This window comes from Podarcis cretensis, assembly GCF_951804945.1.
Source record: "Podarcis cretensis genome assembly, chromosome: 1".
Lineage (NCBI taxonomy): Eukaryota > Metazoa > Chordata > Lepidosauria > Squamata > Lacertidae > Podarcis > Podarcis cretensis.
Window position 1 is genome coordinate 69,402,281 of NC_137170.1, and position 27,936 is coordinate 69,430,216.

At 41.7% G+C, this 27,936-nt stretch overlaps 1 protein-coding gene across 10 annotated transcripts in view; it reads right to left on the reverse strand.

Moving 5' to 3' along the window:
- The window catches only part of MICAL2 (microtubule associated monooxygenase, calponin and LIM domain containing 2), a 153,305-nt gene that overhangs the window by 42,863 nt on the left and 82,506 nt on the right, over positions 1-27,936 (reverse strand). For 7 of the 10 annotated variants that reach the window (XM_079965562.1, XM_079965561.1, XM_079965560.1 and 4 more), the window contains 4 exons: positions 27,461-27,547; positions 25,766-25,952; positions 24,946-25,034; positions 24,144-24,243 (listed from right to left, as the gene is read on the reverse strand). In XM_079965562.1, coding sequence (XP_079821688.1) covers positions 24,144-24,243; positions 24,946-25,034; positions 25,766-25,952; positions 27,461-27,547 — 463 coding nt within the window. Of the gene's footprint in view, positions 1-17,425; positions 17,666-19,639; positions 19,693-24,143; positions 24,244-24,945; positions 25,035-25,765; positions 25,953-27,460; positions 27,548-27,936 lie in introns of those variants that run through there. The other 3 variants (XM_079965565.1, XM_079965563.1, XR_013835826.1) reach the window with 3 other exon arrangements.

Sequence of the window (27,936 nt, forward strand, 5' to 3'; positions counted from 1 at the left end):
TTTAGTATTCTGGAGAAAAACTTCTCCATACCCGCTTTCTCCATGCCATGTATAATTTTATACACTCCTGTCATGTCTCCTCTTACTCACATGGAGGCCTGCAGACTATTTTGGGGTGGGGATTCTGTTCGTCATTGCCTACTGGCAAATTCAGGTTTCACAACTCCAATTCATCTAGCACTCTTGTGTGACAAAACCCAATCCCTGCCCCCACACCAGACTTCTGGAGACAAGGCAAGCAATGGGGAATGAACTAGAAAATGAGGGGAAACAGTTGCTTGACACAACATCCTATAACCTCTTTGTGCACAGAACAAATGCTCAATAAACAGGTTGTCTGGAAGCTTCCCATATATAGACTCTGACTCCTAGGGGCTGAGGCAGTTTTGGCCCCCCAAATATTTTCATTTTGAGGGAGCAAGGTCCCCTCAATGTTCAGAGGACATTGCCTGAAGTTGCATTGTCTGAAGAAGCTGATGCCTTTGTCCCCGTGTTGATGGTTTCTCAAAGACCAACAGAGGAGGTCAGAACTCTTTGGAAATGTCAAGATGCTCAAAAGGTGACTTGGAGAACAAGTCCTCAGAAACAGTGTGAGTTCATATTAGAACATGCACTGTGAACTAATTGCACATTTTCACACGGAAGACAGGCTAAAGCCAAATAGCAGAAAACAGAAGCGTAACAGGCAGGGAGGAGGGTTGTTCACAAGGGATTATGACGCAAGCTCAAATGTTTGCCTGTGGGACTGTTTTGAGCAGCTGTTCCATGCCTATAATTATCACAGCACTCTCCTTGCATTCTCAAACTGCCACCCTACATATCTTTTGGCCCGTACACAAAAGGCAAGCTCCTGAAAAGCTCTGCAACTGACAATGGAAACCTATTGCCAAGCTGCCTATCTATAAGCAGAGCCATCATCTGGGACCGAACTGCAACTGTGACACTGACTTGCCCTTCAGATCGTTCATCCTTCCTCTCGCTACCAGTTTCCATTGAAATAAAGGTCATGATCACAACAGGCTGTGGTATGGCTACTCTGGTCCTTCTGTTCACTGACCTCATGCAGCCAGACTCCTTGTTACAAGTACAGAAAATCTCAGCAGGTCACAGACAAACCCCCTCCCCATCGCTGGTTATTTTGATGCCTTCCTGCTGGCCTCTCCCTCCAAAAGAAAGACATAAAAGGGCTCAGTTTATAAAAACAGGTGAAAAAAGAAGAAGAAGAAGAAAAGGGGGGAAAATCAATTCTCAGTGGCAGATGTGATTTTCAAGAAAAGTATAACCTACTGTTCCAACACAATTAAGGAGCCTCACTCACCAATGTTGAGCATGAACTTGATTCACGCTGGAAAGAGTTTAGGAGGGTCTTTGAAAGACATTCATTGTCAGAAGGTGGGGTAAAAACATAGCCCATAAACTAAATATACCTGCACACTTCAGTTCCATTGAGTTCAATGTGCTCAATATGTCCTACACTTTGCCTAGATTGCATGGCTGGAACACTAAACCTCTACAGAACCATGATAGTCATTCCTATATTTATATTCTGCCTTTCTTCCATCATAGAACCCAAGGTGGTCCCCTCGCATGTGAATCCCAGGAGGTCAACCATTCAGGAATCGACTAGTATTGTTTTGTGGGTAGAGTGAATGAGTGCGTAAGTGATTTCATAAAATAGCAGACACAGACTTGCTTAGCTTCAGCAAGGTGAGGCCTCATGTGCTCTCACATCACACCATGGGACACGTCACTACCTATGTCCTGGTAGTATAAACCTCATTGAATTCAGTGAGTCTGCTGCTAGCAGAGCATTTGGAGTAGAGAGATCCAGATTAGGAAACACATGGCAAAGTACGGTACTCCTTAAAGAACCCAAGTATCTCTTTAATTGATTAAACTCTATAGAGTAGAACTTCAAGGATAGGAAATTCAGTTATTCAGACTGCATGCATTCATTTTATGGGCATAACATAACACTCATATAAATCTGAGTTGCAGTGGAACACTGTACAGGTCTGGTTGAAAAGAATAGTGTAGTGCTGCAAAAGATACAGACAGCCAAAATAATCAGAAGCCTGGAGCACATTCCCAACAAGGAAAGTCCATGTTCCTTTCTGAGAGTTTGTGTTAGTAAATAAGGAAAATAAAGTTATATGAGAGTAGAGAACAGCAGTCAGAGTGAGAACCAAGTATTTCAGAAGTAGGAATTTCAAACTGTGCTGCAATTCTACAAAATTAGGCAAACTTGCACACCCATGCACATGTGTGCACATACTGATTTTGCCGAATTTTTGTAGTTTTTGAGAGCACAAGACACAAAGAATCAGAAGCCTGTCTGTCCATAAAATTACTAGCTACAGTATTGCTGTTTCCACCCACTAAAAGCGACACTAGAAATTTGAAATGAGATCTTTATTGCCTCCTGCCATAAAGCCTTTCAGGACCATGGTAAACACAGTGAATAAATGAGAGATGACATCTCTCTGCAGGGAGGGAATCCACAAAGCTGTAAATATCTTTGTCCCAGCAGGACAGACAGAAGCTGGGGTGCTAAGGAGATATTGTTAATTACTTTACAAAGACAGGGTGATTACCAAGAGAGCTGTGCAAATTGCACATAACATTCCTTGGGCGAAGGTTGCATTAAATCACAGACTGACTGTGAATTTTTGCATTACACTAATATGCAGAACAGATATGGAAGAGTGTAGAATATACTAATTGTATGCAGAGATTGGCCATTGGTAAAATGCATAGAAGATGACTTCTTTTTCTTTGGCGATCACTTGTAGCCAAGTAAGATTGTCTTCCATAAACACGGTTTTAACAATGAGTCCATAAGTGACTGTGGAGGCCAATTCTGGACCCACACGTCCTTCCACATTGGGGACATTGGTTCCCGGGCAGGAGTTGATCACAGTGTGGATTTGCCAAGCATGCCTTCCTGTTAGCATGTTTCTCCCTTGCATTCTGAGTTCGAGTGTCTTCAAAGTCCATGACACCTTTGGTGTCTTAAACTAATGTTCAAGTTACAGCAAAAATATGTTACTCTGGGATTGGTCTGAATGCACTCAATGGGCAGTGATTCTTAATTCTCACTTTCTATCAAGGCAGGTTGCTTAAAGCATACCTGGGACCTGTAAATAGTCTTGGCAAAGCATTCCTGCTCAGTACCCTACTTTTGTCTACAGTGACCAGGAGGTATGTCTTTCTGCTCCCAACTCCTCTCCTTTCCTCATATGTATATAGAGTCCAGCATTCAAACTGAGGCACACTGAAGTTCAGAGAACAAAGCTGAATTCATTGAAGTTTTTTTTTTTTTTTTGGGGGGGGGGGGGTCCAGAGATTTCTCAATGGTAAAGCTGTGGACTTCTGTGCTCAATTTTTTTACTAGCAAATAAATACAAATACCACAAAGTGATAATTAGGCTCCAGTAACTTTCATCCACCTGCAACGCGAAAGAGATTCAGTAAAATCATTTGTGGGTTGAATTGGGGCAATGGGTTTTTGTAAGAGTTTGTCCATGCTTGCTCTTATCCTTCCATTTCCCTCTGGACAAAACCAGTCTCTAGTGATCAGTTGGAGCAAATGGCAATTCAAGTTTTCCCCGGATTGCCATTTGTTCCGAACTATTGCTAAAGAGTGGGTTTTCTTTTGGAAAGGATTGGGACAACCAGAAATCTCGGCCCATGCCTAGAAAGTGTGGGTCAAGAGGAAAAACACTCAGACCCATGCTTTCTAGGCATGGTACGAGTGGAAGTGTTGCCAGGGTGTCTGGATCACACGTCACAGTTTTGTGCATTCCCACTGTTAATTTTGTCATTGTCACTGTCTTGGTGCTCTCTGCAAGGCCCATTTCCAGCTGGCCTGGGGGGCAGGGCTCAGACTCACCCTGAACAGCCAAAAGGGCTCCTGGGAGGCCACTGGGGCATTGCTGGCACAACTCTTGGTTTGTGGCAACTGACTAAAATGTTTCAAAATATTTTAAATGGTTCTAATTTTAGTTCCTCTGTTTTGTTTTTGTCGGGTTGGTGTTGATTAAATGTTTAGAGTTGGTGGTTATTTTAATTTGGGTATAACTGTAAACTGTTTATTATTGTTATTGATTTCGATTGATTTATTGGTTTGTTTGTTGCTTGTATAGGATATTTTGTTTTTTAATGTTTAATGTTTTGTTGTGTTTTTATATATGATGTAAGCAACCCAGAGTGGCTGGGGGAACCCAGCCAGATGGGCAGGATATAAATTAAATTATTATTATTATTATTATTATTATTATTATTATTACCCTTTTGCTTGCTGTCTACACCTCACCTGCAACTCAAAATAACAATGGATGAAGTGAACTGTAGTCTTCAAAGGTTTATCCCAAAATAAATATGTTGATCTTCAGGGCAGCCTGAGATTTTTTAATGATTCTCATTCAAAAGGAGACCAAAGCCCATCTAGTTTGCACTGTGAATTGTCTACGCTGACTGGCAGTGATGCTCCAGGACTTCATACAGAGGATATTTCCAGTTCCACCTGTAGATGCCAAGTGCTGAACCTGGGACCTTTTGTATGCAAGACAGATGCTCCCTCTCTTTCTCCCTCCCTCCCTCCCTCTCTCTCTCTCACACACAGGCAGGTTCATGCTTCAATTCTACACTTGCATGGGGAAAACAGTTCTGTGTAAGGATGCAGCTGGGAATGGAGTGTTGGGAAGGGAAGAGGAAATAAATCAAGCAGCTGAACGGAGGAAGCCCAGCTGAAGGCAGGAAAATCTAGATGGGAAAGGAAGCAATATGGTGCAAGAGTGATGCACAGAGATCTGTGCTGCATATGGATTGTCTTTCCTGCCAGACTTCCAGGTTTCTTCTTTCTAGGTTTGTGGAGAAGAAACGTTTCCTTTGTGCTCCTTGTATGCATTATATTGACTGCTAATGTCACTTCTCCATTAACATCGGAGAGCAGGAAAGGAATGAATCCACTTACATGTAACCTAAAGTGAATGAGCCCCATTCCATTGGATGGAATATCAGGAGACTTGCAACAGAGACTTGTATAAGTCAGACAGGATGTATCAGTATAAGCAGGCTTCCTCAACCTGGCGCCCTCCAGCTTTTCTAGACTACAACTCCCCTCAACCATAGTCAGTATAGATTCCTATGTTACAGGTGTGCTGGCTGGGGCTGATGGGAGTTGTAGTTCAAAACAGCTGGAAGGTGCCCGGCTGTGGAAGAATGGCAGTATTCATAGGATTTTTATTCTTCTTTGCAAATGTGATTCATTCATGTGAAAAGTACATTCTGTCTGCTTTGAACATCAACTCAACTGGTTTCTAAGGCACTTGTTCATCCCCTGGGTTGAGGTCCCCACTGTTTTCCTGTTGCTAACACACAAGCTTTGCTTACTTTACACTGAAAAGGCTGAAAAGAAGCCAAGCACACCCAACAACAACGAATCACAGCGCAAAATGTTCCCTTGTACAGAACAAGCTGGGGCAGGATAGGGACTGAAAGAGGCACCATATTTTGTTCCCATCAAAAGGAGAACATTGCAAAGCAATGTTTTACTGCACTGGAAAAATGCAGTTTGTGACTCTTCTGTGGCAGCATGAAATATGGAAGCAGATCACTTTGAGCACACTTTGCAGAACCACCAGAACACTGAGTGAAGAGGCTGCAACAGGGCTGGGATAAAATGCTGTCATTGCCCCCCCCCCCCCGCCGCCGTCGTCATTTGCTATCTCACTATGAAGGCAAGGATGGAGGAGGATACAGTGGTACCTCAGGTTACAGACGCTTCAGGTTACAGACTCTGCTAACCCAGAAGTAGTAACTCAGGTTAAGAACTTTACCTCAGGATGAGAACAGAAATCGCACAGCAGCAGCGGGAGGCCCCATTAGCTAAAGTGGTACCTCAGCTTAAGAACAGACCTCCAGAAGGAATTAAGTTCTTAACCCGAGGTACCACTATTTCAGGGGTGGGGGAGATGCCTCTTGTTATTGACAACCTTGCTGCTCTTGGGAAAAAAGTTGTTGCTGTTGTTGTTACAGCACAACTCATAAGGAACATAAGAATATCCTGAACACAAGAGCACTCTGTTCACCTGCGATTCGCAGCAACTGGTATTCAGAAGCATATTGCCTCTTTTCAGTGATGGATGACTTTTCTTTCTTGCATCTAAAACACTCCTGGAATGATGCTACACCATAACAGAGCGCTATTATTATGAAGGGGCTTCAGGGGTGAGGGTGGGGAAAGTGTCTACTCAACCAGGAGGTTTTGTTTGGTGATTCCTTTGCACCACTGTCACACCATCAGGCCACAATATAGGAAGTTTTTGTTCAAAGAGAAGGAGGTATGTTTTGCTACCCAGGTGTTATAACCAAAGCAAAGTTCTGTTAGCTGTGTCAAGAGATCACGACACAACCTACTCCTTTTAGGAAAAATACAGAGCCTCGATATTCTATGCAGACCCGATCAAAGATGGACAATACAGCTGACAGTGGAAACACAGAAGCAGAAAAAGAACGGAGTGAATTAATAACACTGGGCAACAATTTTTTACTTTTTGAATGTTGTCTAGATTTCTACAACTGATTTAGGGTACTTTTGCACTGCTGAATCAGGAAATGGCATCCGTTTCTCTCCATCAGGTCAGGTTTTTGTGCTATGTTGATTTGAAAAAAATCAGATCTTGTGACAAAATCGATTACATTTTTGTGGCATTATCAGCTGATTTTTGTCAACACATATCATCCTAAATATGTTTTTAAGAGAAAAAAATGTTTTTCCAACAACATATATTGATTACCTGATAGAAACATCGATTACTGTAAACTGAATGGTGGGCATTGATAAAGGTAAGTACACGTAAATTGCATGTTGCTTCACCATTTTTCAAACTTCAGGGCTTGAACTTCCGTTTCTTGGAACTCCTGGAATGCTCAGCGGCTGGGAGGTCTCTCTTCAGAGTCCAACAGTAGTCAGCCATCATGACTGCATCCCAGCAACCCTGATACCTGGTCTCCATCTCTTTCATGTCCTGATGGAATCTCTTCCCCTGCTCATCACTCATTGAACCTATTTTCACATATGGACCAGGAAACCGGTCCATATGTGAAAATAGGTAGTGCATCTTGACGCTCATGTTGCAGCCCAGGTTTCTGAAAGCAGTCAGCATGTTGTTGACAAGTTCTGTGTAGTTTCTGGCCTTATTGTTGCCCAGAAAGTTCTTCACTACCAGAACAAATGCCTTCCACGCTTCCAGTTCCACTTCGTTCATTGAGTTTCCGAACTCTGGATCTTTGATGAGCTGACGGATCTGAGGACCGTCAAAGATGCCAGCTTTCAACTTCTCCATGGTCAATCCTGGAAAAGCCTGGCACAAGTAAGTGAAGCAGTCACCATCCTTGTCCAGAGCCTTGGTGAACTGCTTGATTAAGCTGAGCTTGATGTGCGGCGGTGGGAAGAGTATTCTGTCTCTGTCCACCAGAGGGTCGTTGATGAAGTTCCTTTCTTTGCAAGGCACCAATTCCTCCCGCACAGGCCAGTCCTTCTTTGTGTAATGCTGAGCACGGTCCCAATATCCCACATGCACAGAAAACATGAGTACTTGGTGAAGCCAGACTGTTGTCCCAACAAAAAGTTCACCATCTTCAGGTCAACACAAATAAACCACTTATGCTGATCATAACCAATTTTCTCCAGGACATACTTCACTGCTTCATAGTTCTCCTTCAGTGTAGTCGAGTGAGCCAGGGGTATAGAGGCAAACTGGTTGCCATTTTGTAGCAGAACACATTTCAGTGATCGCTTGCTGCTGTCAATGAACAGTTCTCCAATCTTTGGGTTCGTACTGTGGCACTCCAAGCTTGAGCAGAAGCTGCGCAATATCTGCACAGTACACCAAGTCCTTCTCTTTTGAGAAAAAACAGAGGTACTCTTGATGCCTGTTGCGGAAGAAGCTGATGCGAGCACTGTCAGAGAGGAGGTTTTTTCCTTCAATCTGGATGCTAACAGTTTGGCAGAGTCCTTTGACAATTCTTCGTGCGGCGGCTGCCCCATTAACTTAGTTTTGATCCCCCAACTTTATGTTTTGCCGCACCAATTTATGGAAGATTTCAAGGTTTTATGACTTCAAACTGATCCCTTTTCAACATAATCACCCAGAACTATCGGACCTGAATACTTCTTGTCATTAAAATAATCATTTCCAATCAAAACAATTATTTGACATGGCATGTTACCCCCACCAACTTCTTCTAAAATGCTCCACACAAGCGTACATGTGAACAAAAACGTAAAAAAATGACATGTGGCCATAGCTCAAAAACGTGACCTGATTGAGCAAAACCAATGTGATTTTTGGATTCAGCGCATCAGATTCGTCCTAAATCAACTGAAAAAACGCAGACAACAAATTTGTTGTTGACCAGTGTAATTAACCTGACTTTTTCACGTTTTCCTTCATGAGTAAGTTTCATTGGTGGTAGATAGGCCTAGAGAAATACCAGCACAACTATGGAACTTTGTCTCCCGAGGAGTCATTTCAAATTCAGTTGGGTATGGATTGCAACCTAAATCCCAAGAACATCTGAAGAGGTCCCAGATTTATGTCCCTTTCATGTTGAGAAAACAACCTACTTTTTCAAATCTTTAGTCCAACTTTATTCCACTAAGAATTTCACCCTCAAGGCATTGCTCTGGGAGAGCCAGGAGATTCAAGCTAAACTCTTGTGGAATACACCAGGAAAGGGGAACTGCAGTTCTTATGGAACAGATGCTGGGTTCCTGTAAACATTGCAACTTAGCCAACTTAAACAAAAGATTGGATCCTGCAAAGATCTGAAATCCTTATCTACACGCAACACAACAACAACAATAAATCAAATTAGCTATTAATCTGGATGACAGCCATTTGCCCTTAGGTCCAGCTGTTGAAAGGAAAAGGAATATTTAAAATAAAAAATACATATATTGAGGTAAAAACAAAATCAAAATAAACTCAGAAATGTTCTTCTCTTCTACACAAGTAGTCCCAGAAATATATTAATTCAATTCCTAGAAACTAGGGATGGGGGGGAATCAATTCAGTTCTATTCACATTTTAATCTAAACCTAGCTAATTGGTACTTCATGAACTAATATGCCAACTGAAAACACAGATATCCTTCAAAATTCACACTTGTCTAAATTTTGCGATTGAGTTCTCCAAACAACTAAAGGGTGGAATTCAACACCACACAAAGGAGATCATTTCTGCTTGCCCCATGAAACAATTTCTCCTCTCCTCTCTCCTCATGCTGTTCTGGAGGGTGTGTGTGTGTGTCCTAATCCTTTTAAGCCGATTTGGGGAGGGCGCAGGGGTATGTGGGGAGAGGAGAAGCAGGGAGTCCCACTGCATGAATACGGCTTATTGCGCTGGCTTCCGCTTGCACAACTTAGTTGAATCTGGCCCAGCTGAATCTACAAAAATGCAGTGCTCTAGAGGAATTTGCTTGCAAAAATATGTATAGGTAGGAGAAAAGTGCACTAAACTACTGAACAATTTTCATGGGGTCTTGGGGAGGGGAAGAGAAATGCAAAACTGGTGTTGAAAGCGGCAAATTGAAATTGAGATTAGAAATAATAGAAATTGAGAGAAACCAACATTGACATTTGCCCATCCATACTGGAGACTTCAACACAACATCTCACAGCCAGTCTCTTCCTATCACGTGGCTGTGCACCAAATCCCACAAAAAGGCCAGCCCAGATTACGCTACCCACAGTGCTCCGGATTGCCTTGAGAGACTTTTGCCACTATTTGTGGAATTTTCTGCTTTGCACTAAAATCACAAAACTTGGCCAGATGGTTGTTTAAGATCAATGTAGGGGGGAAAGCCTTCCTAAGGGCCTAACTACACTACATGTTAACAATGTGATTAAATCACATGCACTGTGATTGGTAAATTAAATGTCAGGCACAATTTCTATCAAGATCATAGCAGATGGGGAGGGGAAGTTTAACACTTCCTTCCCCAGCCACAATGTGCAATTTGTCTATTCCACACACACACACACCCATGCAGAAATTAGCACTAGGGGGAGAAACTCCCTTTCCTGTCAGTGAAAAGACTTGGTGCAACTTTTCAGGGAAATGGAGAGAGGGGCTGAAAGCAAATTTTATTATTGTTTTGGCTGGAATAAAATCTTCATTCAAATTGCCAGCTGCTTACAGATAAGAGGACTTAAAACTGCGGATTTATCTACCGGTATAAACTGACAATAAGAGGCCAAAAGAAAAGAAGGCATTCTCTCCACCGTATCCAAAATATCGAGCCACTTTCGTGTCCAATGGGACACCTGTTCACACAAACACACAGTAAAAATTAGGAATTGCCTTTCATTTTCCAGTTCTCTCAGCTAAAGATCTCTAGGATAGGCAGCAGGATGAATAGCGGTTCATATTCATCTCTTGCCAGAAATGCTGCTTACTATACCCTGGAGGCTGCAGGCATGCTGCGAAGATAGAAGGCGTTAATCCTTGAGTGGAACTTTGCAAGCCAAACCGGTCGCTTAATCGTGGTCAGGGTGTTTGCCAGTTTGCCAGATGGCATATTCCAAGAATATCTGCTCCTAGAGTGCCAGCCAACTGGAACTAGAAAAGCCAAACACACAAGCCCACTTACCACCTCCTTAGCTTGTGTTACTCCACAGTAATTTAGCACTGACAAGAAAAAAACAACCACCCCTAAATGACTCTTTAATATTCCTTGTAATCTAATGTTTTAACTAGCACTTGAAGGCTGGGCATGAAATCAAGGCATCCTATTTTTCTATTGATAGAGGAAGGAAAATATCCCCACGAAAGCACATTTTTCACCAGAATCTCTAGATTCTTATTTACAGGTTTGGTTGTAGAAGTATAATTTCTTCTTCTTCTAAGAGCTGTTCAACAGATGGCCAATGTTTACTTTCCTAATTCATTTGTCACATTCTCTTCCCCCCAGGTTCTGATCTTTCTGGAAACCTTGTAATGGTGATTAAGTGATAACTCAAAAAACAGCTGTACAGCATTGCCTAGGACTCTGACAGAAGTGAACCAAGTACATTACACAACAGCGAGCAATACCTAGTACAGGGGTTGTTAATGTGCTTGCGGGCACACAGGTGCCCCTATGGGCGTAGCCAGGATGGGGGGGGCAGCCCTTTTGTTAGGGGTGCAAAACCTCAACTATGTATTTTTATTGATTTAGTGGGGGCAGCTGCCTTTCCTTGCTCTCCCTTGGCTATGCCCACGGCACCTGCAGAGACATTCCCTGGTGCCCATTGGGGAATGTCCCCCCTCTGCTTGATGAAAGAGGCTTGAAGGCAACAGTTTTTGGTACCCAACACAGTTGTGTGTGTGTGTGTGTCTGTGTGTTGCTCATGTAATTTTATCCAATTTCCAAATGAGTCCCTGGGCCCAAACAGCTTGGCGGTCTCTGAACTAGCATATTGCCATAAAAGTTAATTTCATAGCATGCCACAATGACGGAAAAGTAGCTTTTTAGCTGCATTTTTAATGTCAGGCAAGGGTCAGGAATCACGACTCCACAGAGACCTGCCGAATTTTACTTCCTATTTGGCTGATTCTGTTTACAAAAAAGAAGAGTGGGGGGAAAGAATTGGAAACTCGAGAAGTGTTATGCTGGCCCCAAGTGTACACATCTAACGAGGCTGACATTATCCTCCCCATTTCAAAGCACTGGCTTCCCATAGATGTTTTCAAAGCAGTTTCTCGACATCAAGTAGTTGGCCACTGCCCAACCTTGAGAGAAGCCCACAGTCAGGCGGAGGACCAAACCACCCTTCTTTTAGGGCTAAACTGTATGTGATGGCAGCAGCTCTGTGTGCAGAATCAGGCCAGCTGCCCAGATCCCTATCAAGTGACAGGACAAGGAGAAAGATCAAGCCTAGCAGAGGTGGGCACCAATGAAGTCGCGTCCTCTCCTCCCTTCAAATATTTGAAGCAGCTTCGCTAGAAGAAGAATGGTTGGGAAAGAATGACTGTGGGTTGGCTGAGCTCCCCCTTGCCCCATTTTTAGGAATGCTTCCATCCTTGGCTAGCCCCTGCTGGCCCACTGCCCAGGGGTACCTCGATTTGGATGTAAAACTTCGCCCAGCTTGTTTACAATGGGAGGGAAGCATCTACTTACCTTATTGCAATTTGAAGGAACACTTGTGGTTTGTAACTCTAGATATGTTTATGCAGGTGAGAATGCAGAGAATCAGGGGCGAAAAGATACTCTAAAAACCTTCACCGCTGTGCAATTAGTTCACTCAAAGTCTAACCCATAAAAATTGGCAGGCCCGATCTGCGAACTATTGACTCTCCCCCTCCCATTTCTTTCTCTCTTTTTTTGGGTGCTGCCCCCAACTCTTAGGTGAAGATTTAGGGGGCACAAGAGGCTGGAGTGGGGAATTGCCTTAGATGAGAGTCCTTTCCTCTTGAATACATAGTAGACACCAGCCACTCTACTTACCCTAAAACAGAAGAAGTGTTCACCGCAGAAAATTTAAACATTTCCTAAACAGCAGCCATTTATCAAAGTGTTATTAGAAGCCGGAGTGAAGGAGGATAAATAATCACACACTTAACGTGCTGCTTTCATTCAGACACAACCATTACACAGAATCATCAGAGCAATCTATGCTAGTCTGGGACGTTAATAGCTGCTGTCACAGCCTAACAAGCATAGAACTGCAGCATCCAAGGCCGTTACAGCCAGTGCATGATAAGAAGCCAATGAAGAGCCATCAATCATTACTGGACCGAGAAATGTCAGTTTAGCCACATCACTCAACACTATAGGAACACCAAAACTCATGGACAATGTAACACGCAAGGGGTCTCTAACTTGGGACTCTGCAGCATGATCCAAGGGTCTTGCTCTGGCTTGTGGGCCCCTGGTGGAAGTGATTTTTTCATGAGGCAGAGGGCCTTCTCGGTAGCAGTGCCTGCCCTGTGGAACGTCCTCCCATCAGATGTCAAGGAAATAAACAACTATCTGACTTTTAGAAGGCAGCCCTGTTTAGGGAAGTTTTTAATGTTTGATCTTTTATCGTGTTTATAATATTCTGTTGGGAGCCGCCCAGAGTGGCTGGGGAAACCTAGCTAGATGGGTGGGGTATAAAAATATTACTATTATTATTACTATTACTATTATTATTATTTAGTATAGCAAGCACCTCTATGGAAGGCAAGTTTTAGAGGACCACATAGGTGGTAGGCACACATGCAAGAACCAACAGATGTGTTGAACTTGTAACAATACTACTTTGTAGAGAATTAACTGAACATGGCTTCTTTCTCAAAGCATCAATGAGGAAACTTTTGTTTAAGCCACTATTCTTGTTCTCTGTACAATGCTGCTGTAAGAGCTTGGATCTTTTTCTTCTCTAACACAGAGAATTCTTTTTAAAAAACAACAAATTGCTTTTTGGTGATCTGGGAAGGCTTTTACTTTAGGGAAATACATGAACAACAAATAGCAAAATTAAGTGAAGAGGAATAGATTTGGAGCAGAACTTGTGCAGAAAATTAGTTGTGGGTGAATTAATTGAAGATTAACTGATCTGGGCGAGATATTAATTTGTAATTTAATTTGATACCATTCATGGATGAATCAAAGTATATTTATTAGAGGATTAATTTGGATGGGAAATGAACTGGCTCGCCTTCTGTTAAACAGGTGGAATTAAATGAGTGTTTTAGTGTTTTGAGGCTCCGACACTCTGCCTCTGCCATACTCAGAAGGCAAGCTGGTGTGAGTCAGCTTCCTTCCAAGAAACTGAGACATTGCTGTTTTGTTGCAATAGCAAATCTGGGGCCAAATGGGTGGTTCACTACTGGGGCACCAGATTCAACTTCTGCCTTGCACTCTGCTTGTGGTCTTAGGCAGCAGCTGTCTAGTCCAGTACACTCGGTGTGTAGTTGTGATCAGCCAAATGCCTTAGAAATCTCAAAAGCAGTGGGGCGTGACAACATACTATGGTGAAGTATATTGCATTTCTGCTTAATTATAGTAATAACTTATAGTGATTATCTTAAAATTTGAATCCATGCATATACATATATTATAGGGACGCAGGTGGTGCTGTGGGTTAAAGCCTCAGCGCCTAGGGCTTGCCGATCGAAAGGTCGGCGGTTCGAATCCCTGCGGCAGGGTGCGCTCCCGCTGCTCAGTCCCAGCGCCTGCCAACCTAGCAGTTCGAAAGCACCTCCGGGTGCAAGTAGATAAATAGGGACCGCTTACCAGCGGGAAGGTAAACGGCGTTTCCGTGTGCGGCTCTGGCTCGCCAGAGCAGCGATGTCACGCTGGCCACGTGACCCGGAAGTGTCTCCGGACAGCGCTGGCCCCATGCCTCTTAAGTGAGATGGGCGCACAACCCCAGAGTCTGTCAAGACTGGCCCGTACGGGCAGGGGTACCTTTACCTTTACCTTTTTATATACATATATCAGCATATGCAAATTTTATGCACAATTCATGTGGCCCTTTGGCAGGAAGGAAATGGATCAGTAAAAAAAGAAAGAAAAGAGGACTAAAGTGGCCACCCAGACCTCAGAGGGCACCAAAGATATTAACAGGAAGAGCACCAGAAATTTATGGAGAACTGAAATAAAGGCCCTTAAAAGCTGCTCCATGCGATTTGTGATTAAATTAAAAGAAACTCTGGGAAATCTTGTATTAAAAACACATGAAATATGAGAACCAAGCATAAAACGCTTGGGCACTCAAAGTTCTGTTTGGAAAGCAATTTAAGAGACAAGAGGGAGATGGCAAGTTTTTCAAGTAATACTGAGCAGATAGCCTGTGTGAAAGAATGAGATACGGTACTTAACTTCAATACCAAGGCACACATAGCTATAGTTTATTATTGTGTGCCGAGAAGTGGTGGTGTATTAATTCTCAATACAACTTTATTGTTACTTCTGAACTCTTAAAGTCACCTTGGGGCTCCTTGGGATCAAAAGACAGGAAAAGGAATGTAATAATAAAGAAGACATTGAGGCATTTGAAGGCGGAACAGTAATAAGGCTGGTTCCTGCTGAAAGTGCTTGTGGTTATTTATAAAGGCAAAATGCATATACCTCCCAAATTCTCCAAGTTCACTTCCAACTGTCCAAGAGCTTCTATGTTTATGTAAGCAAAGGTTTAGGGTGGAGTGTTTCATGGACAAGGGAAAGGGGGAGAAAATAGTTATGGAAAGAAATCCAATGTATACAAGAGTTATCTACAGTGTGGTCTAGTCAGGGCTTATGAATTATAACTTTGATAAAGTCATCCAGATGTTCAATTGCTTCTTGCTCTAGCACAGCTGATTTCAATAAGTGGTTTGGGAGCGAGTAGACTGTCAGTAGGGATTGATTGGGGAACTACACAAAAAGATAATAGGGTATGAATCATTTGCATATCAGGGATTGGAACCAACAAGGAGAGCCCTGAGGAAAGGGTGGGATTTATTACTGACACCTTTGCAGCAGTGGAGAACCTTGGGTTATCTAGATCAGGCATAGGCAAACTTGGCCCTTCAGATGTTTTGGGACTACAACTCCCGTTATCCCTGACCACTGGTCCTGTTAGCTAGGGATGATGGGACTTGTAGTCCCAAAACATCTGGAGGGCCGAGTTTGCCTATGCCTGATCTAGATGCTGCTAGAGTACAACTTTCTCTTCTTTTTTAAGTGATCCATTAGCCACCCTGGGAGCCTGTTTGACTGAAGACCAGGATCCAACTTCCTTAGATAAGAAACAAAACAACCAAACTCCCTTTAGATCTGACTATTGACCATGTTGCCTGGGTTTAATGGGAACTGGAGTCCAGCAGCATCTGGAGTCATCGGTTGTCTGCCATTGCCTTATAGCAGAAATACTTGGCAAAACCCTGCTTTTAAAAGAGTAGACTAATCCGAAAGGGAGAACCCAAAAGGAATTTGCTCCCCTTCCTCCTGCTGAAATTAACCAACTACTTGAGAGGGGAACAGCCTCAGAGAAACGGGACGCTCCTTCCAGCATGATTTCCCTGCCCCTCCCAAGTATCACTCCAGAGATTTATTCATTCATTTCATAAAATTTATACACCACTTCTTTGTAAAAAGAAGTTTTTACAAAAGATAAAGCAGTAAAACCAAGAAAAGATTACAACCCTGCTCTAAAACATACAAAAGTTAAAATACTAAAGCGGTTTAAAATAACCTCAACTTTCTAAACATCTGGGTAGGCTTGTCTAAACAGGAATGTTTTAGCAGTAAAGTGAAGGTGTTGCCTGATCTCAAAAGGGCAGCTGAGGCTGCTCAGTTCCATTTGTCCCCTCCCCCCAATGGTAACTGGTGTAGTTGTGGAGAAACTGGCCCACAGAAACCAGCATGGTGTAGTTTCTCTGAGCCTCTGAACTGGGACTCGAGTTAGGCCAAGAGGAAGCAAACTTGGAGCAAGATTTCCAGCACAATTCAGACTAATAAACAGTACCTTTGCACCCACCATCTGCAGCCAAATATATTCCCTCTGTAGCACCAAGGCAATTCACAATTTAGGAATGTTGACACCTTCATTGCTCTGTAAAGGTAGGCACATCTCCAGGGGATATTCCCAGCAGCACAGAGCAATGTCCAGGTGGTAGGCATTGGTCTGCTAGGGTGGAGAAGGTTTTGTGGTCAGATGAAAGGGAGATGGGCCTTGTTTCTTCTTGGCAGAGTACAAACACTCCCTGGTGTTCAAGTGATCTACCAACGGTAGAGACTGGACTATGTCCACAGGGTACTCTTTTCAAGTGCTCCCTTCTGGAGCCCATATTTCATTCCACTACATATATTTTCTCCCACTGTCCATAACCACAGTTTAGTATTACATCAGTACTCACTGTAACCACGGCTAAGACTAGTCAAGTATTCTCTATCTTCGGTTCAAAATGAGCACTGGAGGCTTGTTTCCAAACAGATTAAAATGGTGTCATTTGAAACATTATTTCACCCCGATTAAAGAGAGAGAAAGATGTGCTTCCACAAAACAAAATGAAAATGCAGCGATAAAGATGTTCTCAAGACCCAGAGGATGAGCTGCAAAAAAGCAAGTGAGCATGTTTCTTGCTTAATGAAGGTTTGCAGCTTCTAGGTTTTTGAGCCGCATTCTAAAATGTTATCATTCAGCAACATTTTAAATGCTACAGCATGGATGTTGAACTCCAACTCCCATCAATCACAACCGCTGGTCTTGCTGGTGGAGGCTGATGGGAGTTTTGAGTCCAAAAACATCTATAGGGCTCCAGGTGCCTCAAACCCCTGAACCATAAAGTAGGAAAATACAAAGCAGAGCATGATCTCCATCATATGAGAACCCAAACAGCGGCAGAGTTCAAAACGGTGCCTCGTCAGAGCGGAGTTTGTTTTCAAAGGAAGAAAGGAAACAATCATGTTTATAGAGAACTACATTTATTTGTTTACAGCCAGTCTAAAAAGTTAAACATTCACCGTGTGCAAAATACAAATTTCCATGTGATAGTTTTATTTATTTATTTTAGAAAATAAAGAAAGAAAACACCCTAATAAAAATGTTCAGTTAAGTTTCAGAGGCAAAATAAATAAATAAATCAAAAGTCTGAAAGAGTAGAAGAGGGACAGAATCCTCATTGGCATTGTTTAAGAAATGAAGGCTCTGCAACAGAAAAAAGAATAAAGTATAGCAAGAAACAGATAGAGACTTTGCCATCAGAAATCCCATTGATGAAACATGCAGGGAGTTTATGTTAGTCACAGCAAACAAGAATCATGCTGTTAATAAATGTAGATACTCTTTCACAACCTTTCTTTTGGGTGGTGGTGACAAAGACTCTCCCTCTCTGAAAGAGAGGGGAGTGGTTGTGGGCGGGAGCCCAAGCACCGCCCAGCAGGGGGCATTTGCCCCCTGCCTCCAGCTCACCTGGCTGGCGCTCACGCCCCCCCTGTGGCCATCCAACCAGGTGCCACGGAGGGGGCGTGTTCAGCAGCCTTTTGCTGCATCGCCAGCCTTTCCCTGGCCTCTAAGAGCAGAATCTACTACTTAAGTACTAGATATATCATTTTTTTCTGAACAGGAGAAGCATCTCCCTTAGTCCTACTGTACAATTAGTTGCTTTCCTGCAATAGTAACATGATTATGCAAGAGAAAGCTTTCCTATAAGGGGCGGGGGGAATGCCCTTTCTGAGAACGACTCAAAAGACAGAGGAAGAATGTAATATTTTGAGAAAAATATTGGAGTATCAGCACATTATTGTCAGAAATGGCAAACCCTGCATTTTTTTCAATCTTTAAAAATGGCTACATGCTCAAGTGTCTAAATAGCCACCCTTTCTCACAGGGTGTTGGGGCTCTGAGAATGATGTCACAGGCATTGTCCCATAGGTGCACAACAATAAGTTTATCATGTGTAGATCTGGAATTGGGTGGAGCTTCTCTGACAGAACTATCTCACCTCAAGACACTGATGGCTGGGCACTGCCTTTGCTATAAGCAAGTTGGTGAGGTCAGTGAAGAGTGAAATCCATCTCCTTTCTTGACAGGAGTTTTAGCAGCCATTATCTTGCTTGGCCAAATTCTTAGCATGTCTAAGACATGGCTGGTACGTTCTTGCTATTTGCAAAGCTACTCTTGGCTAATAATAGAAGTTTAACCAGGCAGCAAAGTCAGTGGCATGGATGCACCCTAAGAAAAATACATATATGTGGTGGCCATTTCAGGCACGTCCAAAGGATGCCCAATTGCCAACACGCAGGTCGTTTTGGACCTGGAAGAGGGAAGAAGGGGGGCATGGCAAAATGGGCCGGGGCAAATTTATGCCGAATTTACGCTGACATGTGTGGGGGCCAGGAATGGAACCCCCACACTAAACGGTCATCGTCTGTACTGCATTAGCATGGAAGTGCTTTGAATGGTATATTTCAACAGATGCACCAGCATAACATATACAGTAACATTATCCTGGTGATACAGCAACATTCTTCTTACTATTAAGATTTATTTATACCCTGCCTTCTTCTATGATGGGACTCAAGCTGACTTACAGATATTACAAGTAACCTTGCATTTGCAGTTGCAGAAATAATTAAGGATTCACATTTTAAGATTTTGTTTCGAAACACTTAGGACTCTGAAATGTCTTACTTGCTTATCAAATGAATACATTTAATACCTTTGCACATCTAAATTACTTTTGGTTCTGAGCCTTTAAAAGTAGTCTCTAAAGCTAGAATATAATTTACTATTCTCTTCTAGTATTTACTATAGTTAGGACTATAGTTTAGTGAGATCCAAGCAGACTCAAACCCTTCCTTGCACACTTAATCTTTTTCTACTGCAAATAGAAAATAGCTTTAATAAAACCTATTTATGAGTCAATTTATGAAACTTAAAAAAAAAATCCACCCAACATACATGCAGATAGATGAGAGAAATTATGGGGGAAGGGATAAAAATAAACCATTTTTTTTTTCTCAGATTGTCAACTACAAGGCAGGTTAAATGATTATGCAGAAACTTCTCTTTTAGTTAGCACACAAACTACTTCAAATGGCCTTTGTAACATTGGCAGAAAATATTAGGGATTAGTCACAGCACTCGAAAAATGATAGCAAAACAGTACAATCATCTTACAGCAGAAATGGTTCAGCCAATGAGAGGATGTAGCACTGGAATGTTGAAATGAACTAAAGACAAGGTAAGAGATTGGGAAAGAAGGCAGTCAAAACTAGCTAACAATAAAGCCTTTGAAAGAAAAGATTGCTAGACACAATCTAACATTGCAAAGTAGAGAAAAGTATGCTGAAATGAAATTGCCTGCCTTCACTGATAAAAAGAAGAATATTTAACAACCATTATCAGCTACATTTCAAGTATCAAATATATAGCAGTTACAGAAGACCCTCTGTTATTTCAAATTTCTTTTTGAAAATGAGTGTGACTCTGAACCATCACCTTGAAATAAAGTAAACATGACTCAATTTATCTGAGCAAGACTTTGGACAGACATTGATCACATATGGAGCCCCTTTTGTTTTCCAAACCCATCTTCAAACCTGCATTGCTTCTGGGTTAATATGCAGCTGACTCAGAAGCACCAAAGTGATCAAACATGTGATCATCATGGGTGGACATGTGATCATCATGATGCCAAACACTGCACCAAGAAAACTGTGGCCTCTTGAAGTGGTGAAGTGCATGACCCAGAAATTTTGATTATCCAAGTATTTTATGACCAAAAGTGAATGGATAAATAAGGCAGAATTGTCTACCACCAATGTGAGACCCCTTCCAAGTTCATTGATAGTTTTAAAATACTAGTGCAAGTTACTGTACGTATAACTAAGCCGTTATATGGTACACTCTTGTCAAAATCTGATTTGCTTGAGATGTTGCTAATCTTAGGTTTAATTCTCAACCCTTTCTGCTCTTTACAGCAACCCATTACACTGAAAATCATGAAACACCATATATTACAGTTCCTACTACAACACTATTCTCAGGGTGTATAATGCTTTTAAAAAAACAACCCCATTAATTTTCATCAACTGCATAGAGTTACATTTGGGTAGATTACATGGTACCCTCCAGATAATAATAATAATTTTATTATTTCTACCCTGTGCACCTGACTGGGTTGCCCCAGCCACTCTGGGAGGCTTCCAACAAATATAAAAGCATAATAAAACATCAAACATTAAAAACTTCAGATGTCTTATAGCTATTTATCTCCTTGACATCTCATGGGAGGGCATTCCACAGGGTGAGCACCACTACCAAGAAGGCCCTCTGCCTGGTTCCCTGTAACTTCCCTGTTCCTGTTGTGAACTACAACTCCCATACCTCCCCACCCCCAGACAGAATGGCCAATGGTTGGATATGGCAAATGTAATCCACAACATCTGGAGGGCACCATAGACTGAAGACACACTTCTTTGCACTGGTCTTTGACACCAGAGATCTGTGTTTTCAGGACTCACCCTAGTCTTATGAACGTAGTATTTTAATGGGGGTTTTTACGTCTGAATTTTAACAGTCTTGTAACCCACTCTGGGACCTGTTAGGTGAAGGGTGGGTAATAAATTTAAGAGTAAGAGTAAGAATCCTGCCTTACATGAACAGTTGTCAAGGGGTCTTAAAGGTTGATCTACACTTTAATCAACATTAAGGATATTAATGACCTCACAACTGAACAGGCAGAGTTGTCTTTTTCAAAAAGTATTACAATTTGCAGATTGAAGCAATCCCACCCCCTTATTTTCTTTTAGCTCAGAGACTGCTCAGACACTTGAGATGTAATGAAACCAGGAAGTGCTAGGTACTTGGGGTTCCAATTACTTCTGCATCTTGATGTTGCTGTAAAGGTGATTCACAAATGTTTGGGTGCATAGGAAACAACTGAAAATCTTGACGTTTTCTCTCCTTGAGTGTTTGTGGTGACACACAAAATGGCGAGTGCTGCACACAGCAGTGAATGAATTGGAATGGCTGGCCTCAAGCAGGAAAACAGCATGTGCATGAGTTTTAAAGAGACTTTCTGTGGCTACTCTGTGTGCCAAATAGCTCACTTTTTAACTAAAAGGAGCAAGTGACAAAACTAAATACAACCATTTCCTTCCAAACCCAACAGGCCTACACAAATTCTTGCCCGTAAACAAATCCTTAATGGCAGTGCAGTAAGAATCAAAGGCTAAGTGCGCAATCCTATAACCACTTACCTGGGAGAAAAGCCGCATTGAATTCAGCGAGGCTGACTTCAAAATAGACATGTAAAGGGCTGCACTATAAATAAGAATACTGCAGCCCGAAACTTCTTTACTTCCCAATTCATTTTAAACTGAGCTTACGTACTATCAAGTTAAGTGTGCTTTGTATTAAACCTTAAAAGTTTCACTCCACAAATGGGACCTTCTTCCATGTTAGTCTGATTAGGATTGAGGTGTAAAATGGAATGGAAGATTAGGGGGGAGGAACCCATCAACCAAGTGGCTCTTTTAAGAAATTTAATGTGATGCATGGTTCTTTGCAAGTATAAAATCAGGGTTTTTCATGAAGGCAAATGTATATATTTAATGGCAAGTAGGTATCCATCCATTTTTGTCATTCCCCAATGCGAATAAAACTCAGGCAATTGAAAATCCACAGAAAGACAATCTATCTTTCTGTCAATGAAAACCAAAATGGTTCCTGTTTTTTAAAAAACTAGCAGCTGTTATCTGCAGGATGTCAAGCACCTACAAGGCCTTGCAATCATGCAGTGGAACTTTATTTCTTTTTTACAGCAGTTTCCCACATTGCATCAAACTGCATTAGAAAGTAATGAGCTCATCAAAATATTGTCAAGTGGTCAACAAGAGTGTCAGAAACCTCACTGTATACACTTGCCATGCTAAACTCTACTTAGAAATAAATGTTGCAAAGTGTTTATAATATTAATTTCTTAGCACAACCTTATCTCTGAAGCAGCAGAAGTGTAAGATCGCAACACAGCAGGTACACAGAGAAAGGTCAACCATAGGAAGTGGTTTATTGCCAAGTTAGATCATTGACCTATCTGGTTCAGTATGGCCTACATAATCTCTCTCTAGTGGTTCAGGAAGAATTCTCTCTTAGCCAGCTGTAGATGCCAGAGGATTGAACCAGGACATTCTGTATGCAAAACATGCATTCTACGACTGCGCTACAATGACCTCAGAGTGGCAAGTTGTAATAAACCCTGGCAAAAAGATATTGTTCTTGGATCGTAAGTACCAAGTAGTTATGTGCTTAAGTGTATACCACATATATCTTCTGTAAACCGTCATAATGGCAAAACAGATTCAAAATCTTGTTTCAGTCAAGTATGGCTTTAAAAGTATGTGACTATTTGAACTGAGGGGGATAAATCTGAGTGCATGTTGGCACCCAGTCCTCATTCAAATCTCCCAGAGTTGCATCCTAAGTTCTTTGGGTCTTGCTAACACTTGAAAACATTTTGTAAGTGTATCATGAAATGGATACCAGAATCTCTCAAATGTGTATTAATTTCACATATTAATAATTCTAACATATCTAAAATTGTCAGGGGCATTTGGGGGGAAGGAAGGGGGCTTATAAACACAAAAGATATGCCTCATCAATATTAGCTATAAGTCATCTCTCATGGTATATACTATGACATACCTCACAATTTGGAGAAATAAATATAGGCAAGTGTTATACTTTTCTCTGAACTGATTGTAATTAACTAATGTCTAACATTTGCTCTTTGAATTTATTCATAAAAATAACAGGAAATGCCCAGTGTTTACAGAGTATACCAAAGAGAAGTCAATGAAAATATATGGGCTAGTAATACATATTTTTTCACTTAAAAAAAAATCTACACATGTGAACAAACTCGCAGCCCCATAGCAGAGTTAAAGCAAGAGGGGCAAGGGAAGAAATGAAGTATGTGCCATATTCAGTTTTCAAAAAGACAGACAGCTTTTGCTGTTGGCCTAGAAATGTCTGAAAGGACCGTCTTTCACAGTCTTTAAAATAAGGATAATAAAATGTAAACTCAGAGGAATATCTGGTCATAACTAGAAATAGAACCAGTTTTTTTTTAACCTATAAAAACATCCTTCATATATTTTCCATGGTTTGGAAATGTGTCTGGACACTGACCTTCGTGATCCAAAAGAAATTTGAAATGATCGAAAGAATTGCACCATGGTTATCAAGTAGAGCTTTGGGCTCATTTAAAGCACATACTAAATTGAAATATCTTTGCTTGTGCGTACACATGTAATCAGAGAAGGCTGTTAGTTTTGGAAATCTGAAAGGCACGACCCAAAAAAAAAAAAAAAAAAAAAAGATTCAGAAGAACTTTAAACCCTGAAGAATTTTTTCACCAGTTCAAGCATGTTCTCATAGGACAGCTCCGCTTCCCGGTAAATATGGCCAAGTAACTCCTGAAGCACAAAAAGGAATGGCATATTGAAGCTTAGGAGTTCATACAAGTAGGTATAGTTGTATGCATTGTCCCTGAAATGAAGTCTGGCAGCGTGCAGGAAACCATGCATCCAGTTAGAGAGGCGTCTTGGAAGGTCAAGCAGATCCCTTGTCACCTTAAGAGGCCAGCTTAGCGTTTTCCTAAAGAATGAAGGCAGGATACCTGGGGACCGGTCTTCTGAGCTGCCGCCTGCAGCGAAAGCATTTTCTGGGCTGGTTTCTGAAGACATGGGCTCTTCTTGCCGCCACGGTTTTGCTTCCTCCTTTAAAGAGACACTCAGCTTAACATTGTACCATCATCATCTCCCCAAAAGTAAGAAAGTTTCTTTCAAGGAACAGCTAGAAAACAAATGGAAACCTAGCAGGTAGCTAACATTATATCATTGCTGCAAACTAAGGAGGACATTGTTCCCATAGTAGAAATGACTTTCCAATGGAAGTCAGAAACAGCAATTTCCACTTGGATTATATGGAAGACATGGTTTGGAATGAAAAAAAAAGTTGAGCAGACATTGTGCACAGGTTGACACAAGTCTGCAGAAGCCAGTTTCCAAAATGACCACTGGCCATCGTTCTGCAGCACCACCCACATGAACCATGGCATCTACAACCATAAAATGTGTGCCAAACTGTAAGTTTGGGCATGCTTCAATATACCATAAGTATATAACAATTCCAGCAGTAGCCAGAATATCTAGAAGCAAATAAATTAAAATATGAAGCAACAAGCATTGGACTACCACAAATCATATACCCACACCTCCAGGACAGTGTCCTCTACAAAGTGACTGTCTGGTACATAAAAGTATCAGATCACTTGGGTTCCACAAGACACTTGAACTGCATGACTTATGCTTATCACTTTCATTGAGATGGAATTTATAATTCTTAGCATGCCTTGTCCACTCACTGCCAGGCTTTGGCAGATCAGTGGAACTACACAAACTCTGGACCATCACACATACCTTTTCATGATTCTTTACCATAACTCTTCTTTTTCTGTGCTTGTTATTTGTTTTACACTGTGCAAAATGAAGCTTGCAGTAAAATTTACCTGGAAAACACAAGGGCAGGAGGAATGACATTGTTTGCTTTCTCTCTCTACTAATCACTTAATTCCATTTGGAAATGAACAGTGACAGAAGCCACAGGTGCTGTGCATACACTGCATCTTTCTCGATTTGGGCTTCAGGGAGAATGTCTTTATATCCTCTGAAGAAAAGTGTGCTTTCTATCTTGCACCTGCTTAATTTCTATTAACGTTATTTCTTTAACTCCCCTGTCAGTTTTATCTCACACAATAAACAGAGGATGACCAAGCAAGCTTCTGCAACTTAACCTGTTTATCTGTAGAACAGGGCACATTCATGCTATATAAGGCATTCTGGCTGAATTTTTGCTTCAATCGAAATTTAAGCCTTAGTGCTTTCTTTATGCACCGCAGCGAAGTTTTCATAGTGAAGTGTTGTGGTTTATGTGATCGCTCCCCACCTATTTCAAGGGTGGCAGGGTGGGGGGTGGGGAGAGAAATTATGTGAACCAGATCTCTGTCATACTGGCAGAGGTCAAGGATGTCATTTACACTAGACGTCATCTGCAAGAATAAGGCAGCAAAAAAACCCGCAATTTGGAAAACATCGGATTTTTGACACCTCTCAATTCCAGGTGAGAACCGCCTTCACTATCTGGTTGATTCTAGCATTTGTAAGCAAGAAGAGGCTGAAATATGCCAGTTGCATATTACACAGCAGAAATCCTAACTATCGTATTCCACTTCCTAATTACCTTCTTCTGCATCAAAGGCATACGTTGCTAGGCGGAGAGTTGTAGCACATATGGCACATCTGAAGCATTCTCGGTGGAAAAAGCGGCCTTCTGCACTCAGGCGCTCCATGACATACACCCTTTTTTGACAGAAACAGCAAATGTCGCTCCCACCTACTGACTGCGGAAATACTTTTTTCAAAGAACCCTGCAAATAATATTAACAAGCGTTTGTAAGATTTGTACGGTACAGCATACATGTAACAGCTTGATTAAATACCCTACTAGATTATAAAAAGAGAGCAGAGGAGATACACCTGCAGCAGCCCAAAGTCAGTTGGATAACAGGTCTTTTGTGGATATATATGGCTCATCAAGGCATGGTAAGTTTAGTTTTTATTACATCCTTACTGCAAAAACAAGAGGGGTAGAAAGCACCTAGCAGGTCTCAATACACGGTTGGTTGGTCTTTGCTTCACTTGACAGCCAACAAGTTGTGCATGCCTCCCTCAACATGCAAGGAAAACTCCCAACGCCGTGTGGAACACCTAAAGGAAATAGTGCTAACATGGCAGACACATTCCAGGATACAGCATGGGAAAGCCAATCTAATGTATTCGTTCCTAATATTTGAAACTTCTTTGTAAGTATGGGCGTGACTCACAGGAATTTTCTAATGACTTCAACACAGAATGGGTGTAATCCAACAGCAAAACCTCCATTGATCTTAGCGGGGCTGGACTGCAGCCAATGTGAGGAGCTGATCTTATAGAAGGGATAGGGAACATGTACCCAGACACAGCTGAACTTCAACACCTATCACCTCTGACTATTGGCCTTGCTTGCTGAGTTCATCAACATTGGGAGGGTCACAAGTTCTCCATCCCTGTCTTACACTGGTCTTCACAATTTTATTATAACCCATGCTAAATGTGAACATTGTTATCCACACCTAACTACACACTTTGGTTCTCTGTAAATGTACGCATAACATTTGGTTCCACCCATTCATGTATATTTAAGTGGATAAACACATTCATGTTTTAGAATGCTCAATGGCTACCGTCTCCTAATAAAACAGCACCTGTGATCTATTACAGGAACACTTAAGAAAACAGAAAGACGGGGGAAAGGGAGAAAAGAAAAAGCACACCAAAATATGGACAGATGGAAGTCACTGAATTTCCAAGTAGCTCTATGTCCTATGATTAAGCAGTGAAAATAATGTTGAAAATTGCCTTTTTATAAATATTAAGGTTTACTCCAGAAATTACTTGTTTTGGGACACTGTTTATCTCTATCTGAATTTTGTTTGATGTGTATATTGAAGCAAGTTAAATACCAGCAACATACAAGAGAAATCTTAAAAATAAATAAACTCAGAATCCATCTGATTGATAGCTTAAAAAGTCTTCAAAAACAAAAAGACTATGGACAGAATACATTTCAAGGCCAACACACACAGGAAATCCTACTTGTGCAGTTGACCTCTGTTTGCACAAATGAGGGGTTCCCCTTTCTCTCCTCCCCTTGCACCCCCGTGCCTCCTAAATCTGCTACAGAAGGTTGGGAACCATCCAGAACCGATGTGGGTGCAAGGATGTGGGGAGAAGAGGAAGGCGGAACCCCAGTACAACACAGGATCTCACCCACCCCCAATAGCTTTTCTTGTTATTCTGAGGACACACCACGTGCACCAGTACTTTTCTGTGGTACCTGACAGGTTTGAGCAGTAGAAGACAAAGCTTGAGAGGTAGGAGAAGAAGGGAAAGCAGCAGCTGCACCTCCATCCAAAGATTCACTCTGAATGCAACAAAACGCTCTAATAAGTCTGATTCAACAATTCAACAAGGAAAAAAATGCATAAGCTTCAACAGCAGCATTTATGAATACTAGCTAGCATCTAGTGAGTGAGTCCCTGGATGTGTGCACACGGACTTATAACACAACCAGTGGGACTGGTTCTTTTTTGTTCTGAGCAGCAGTCTCCCTCCCCAGACATGGAAAATTGCTGTTTAAACACACACCCATGCCCAGGCACCTTCGGGTCCCAGACTTTGCTTGAAAAGCCACTCCAGATTAATCATGGCCCCTTATAAACTGCATAGCTATTATTACACTTAACCAAAGCCTATGCTGTGCTTTAGCTACAAGCAATAAATGCATGAACGGGTGTATCTTCACCGTAACAC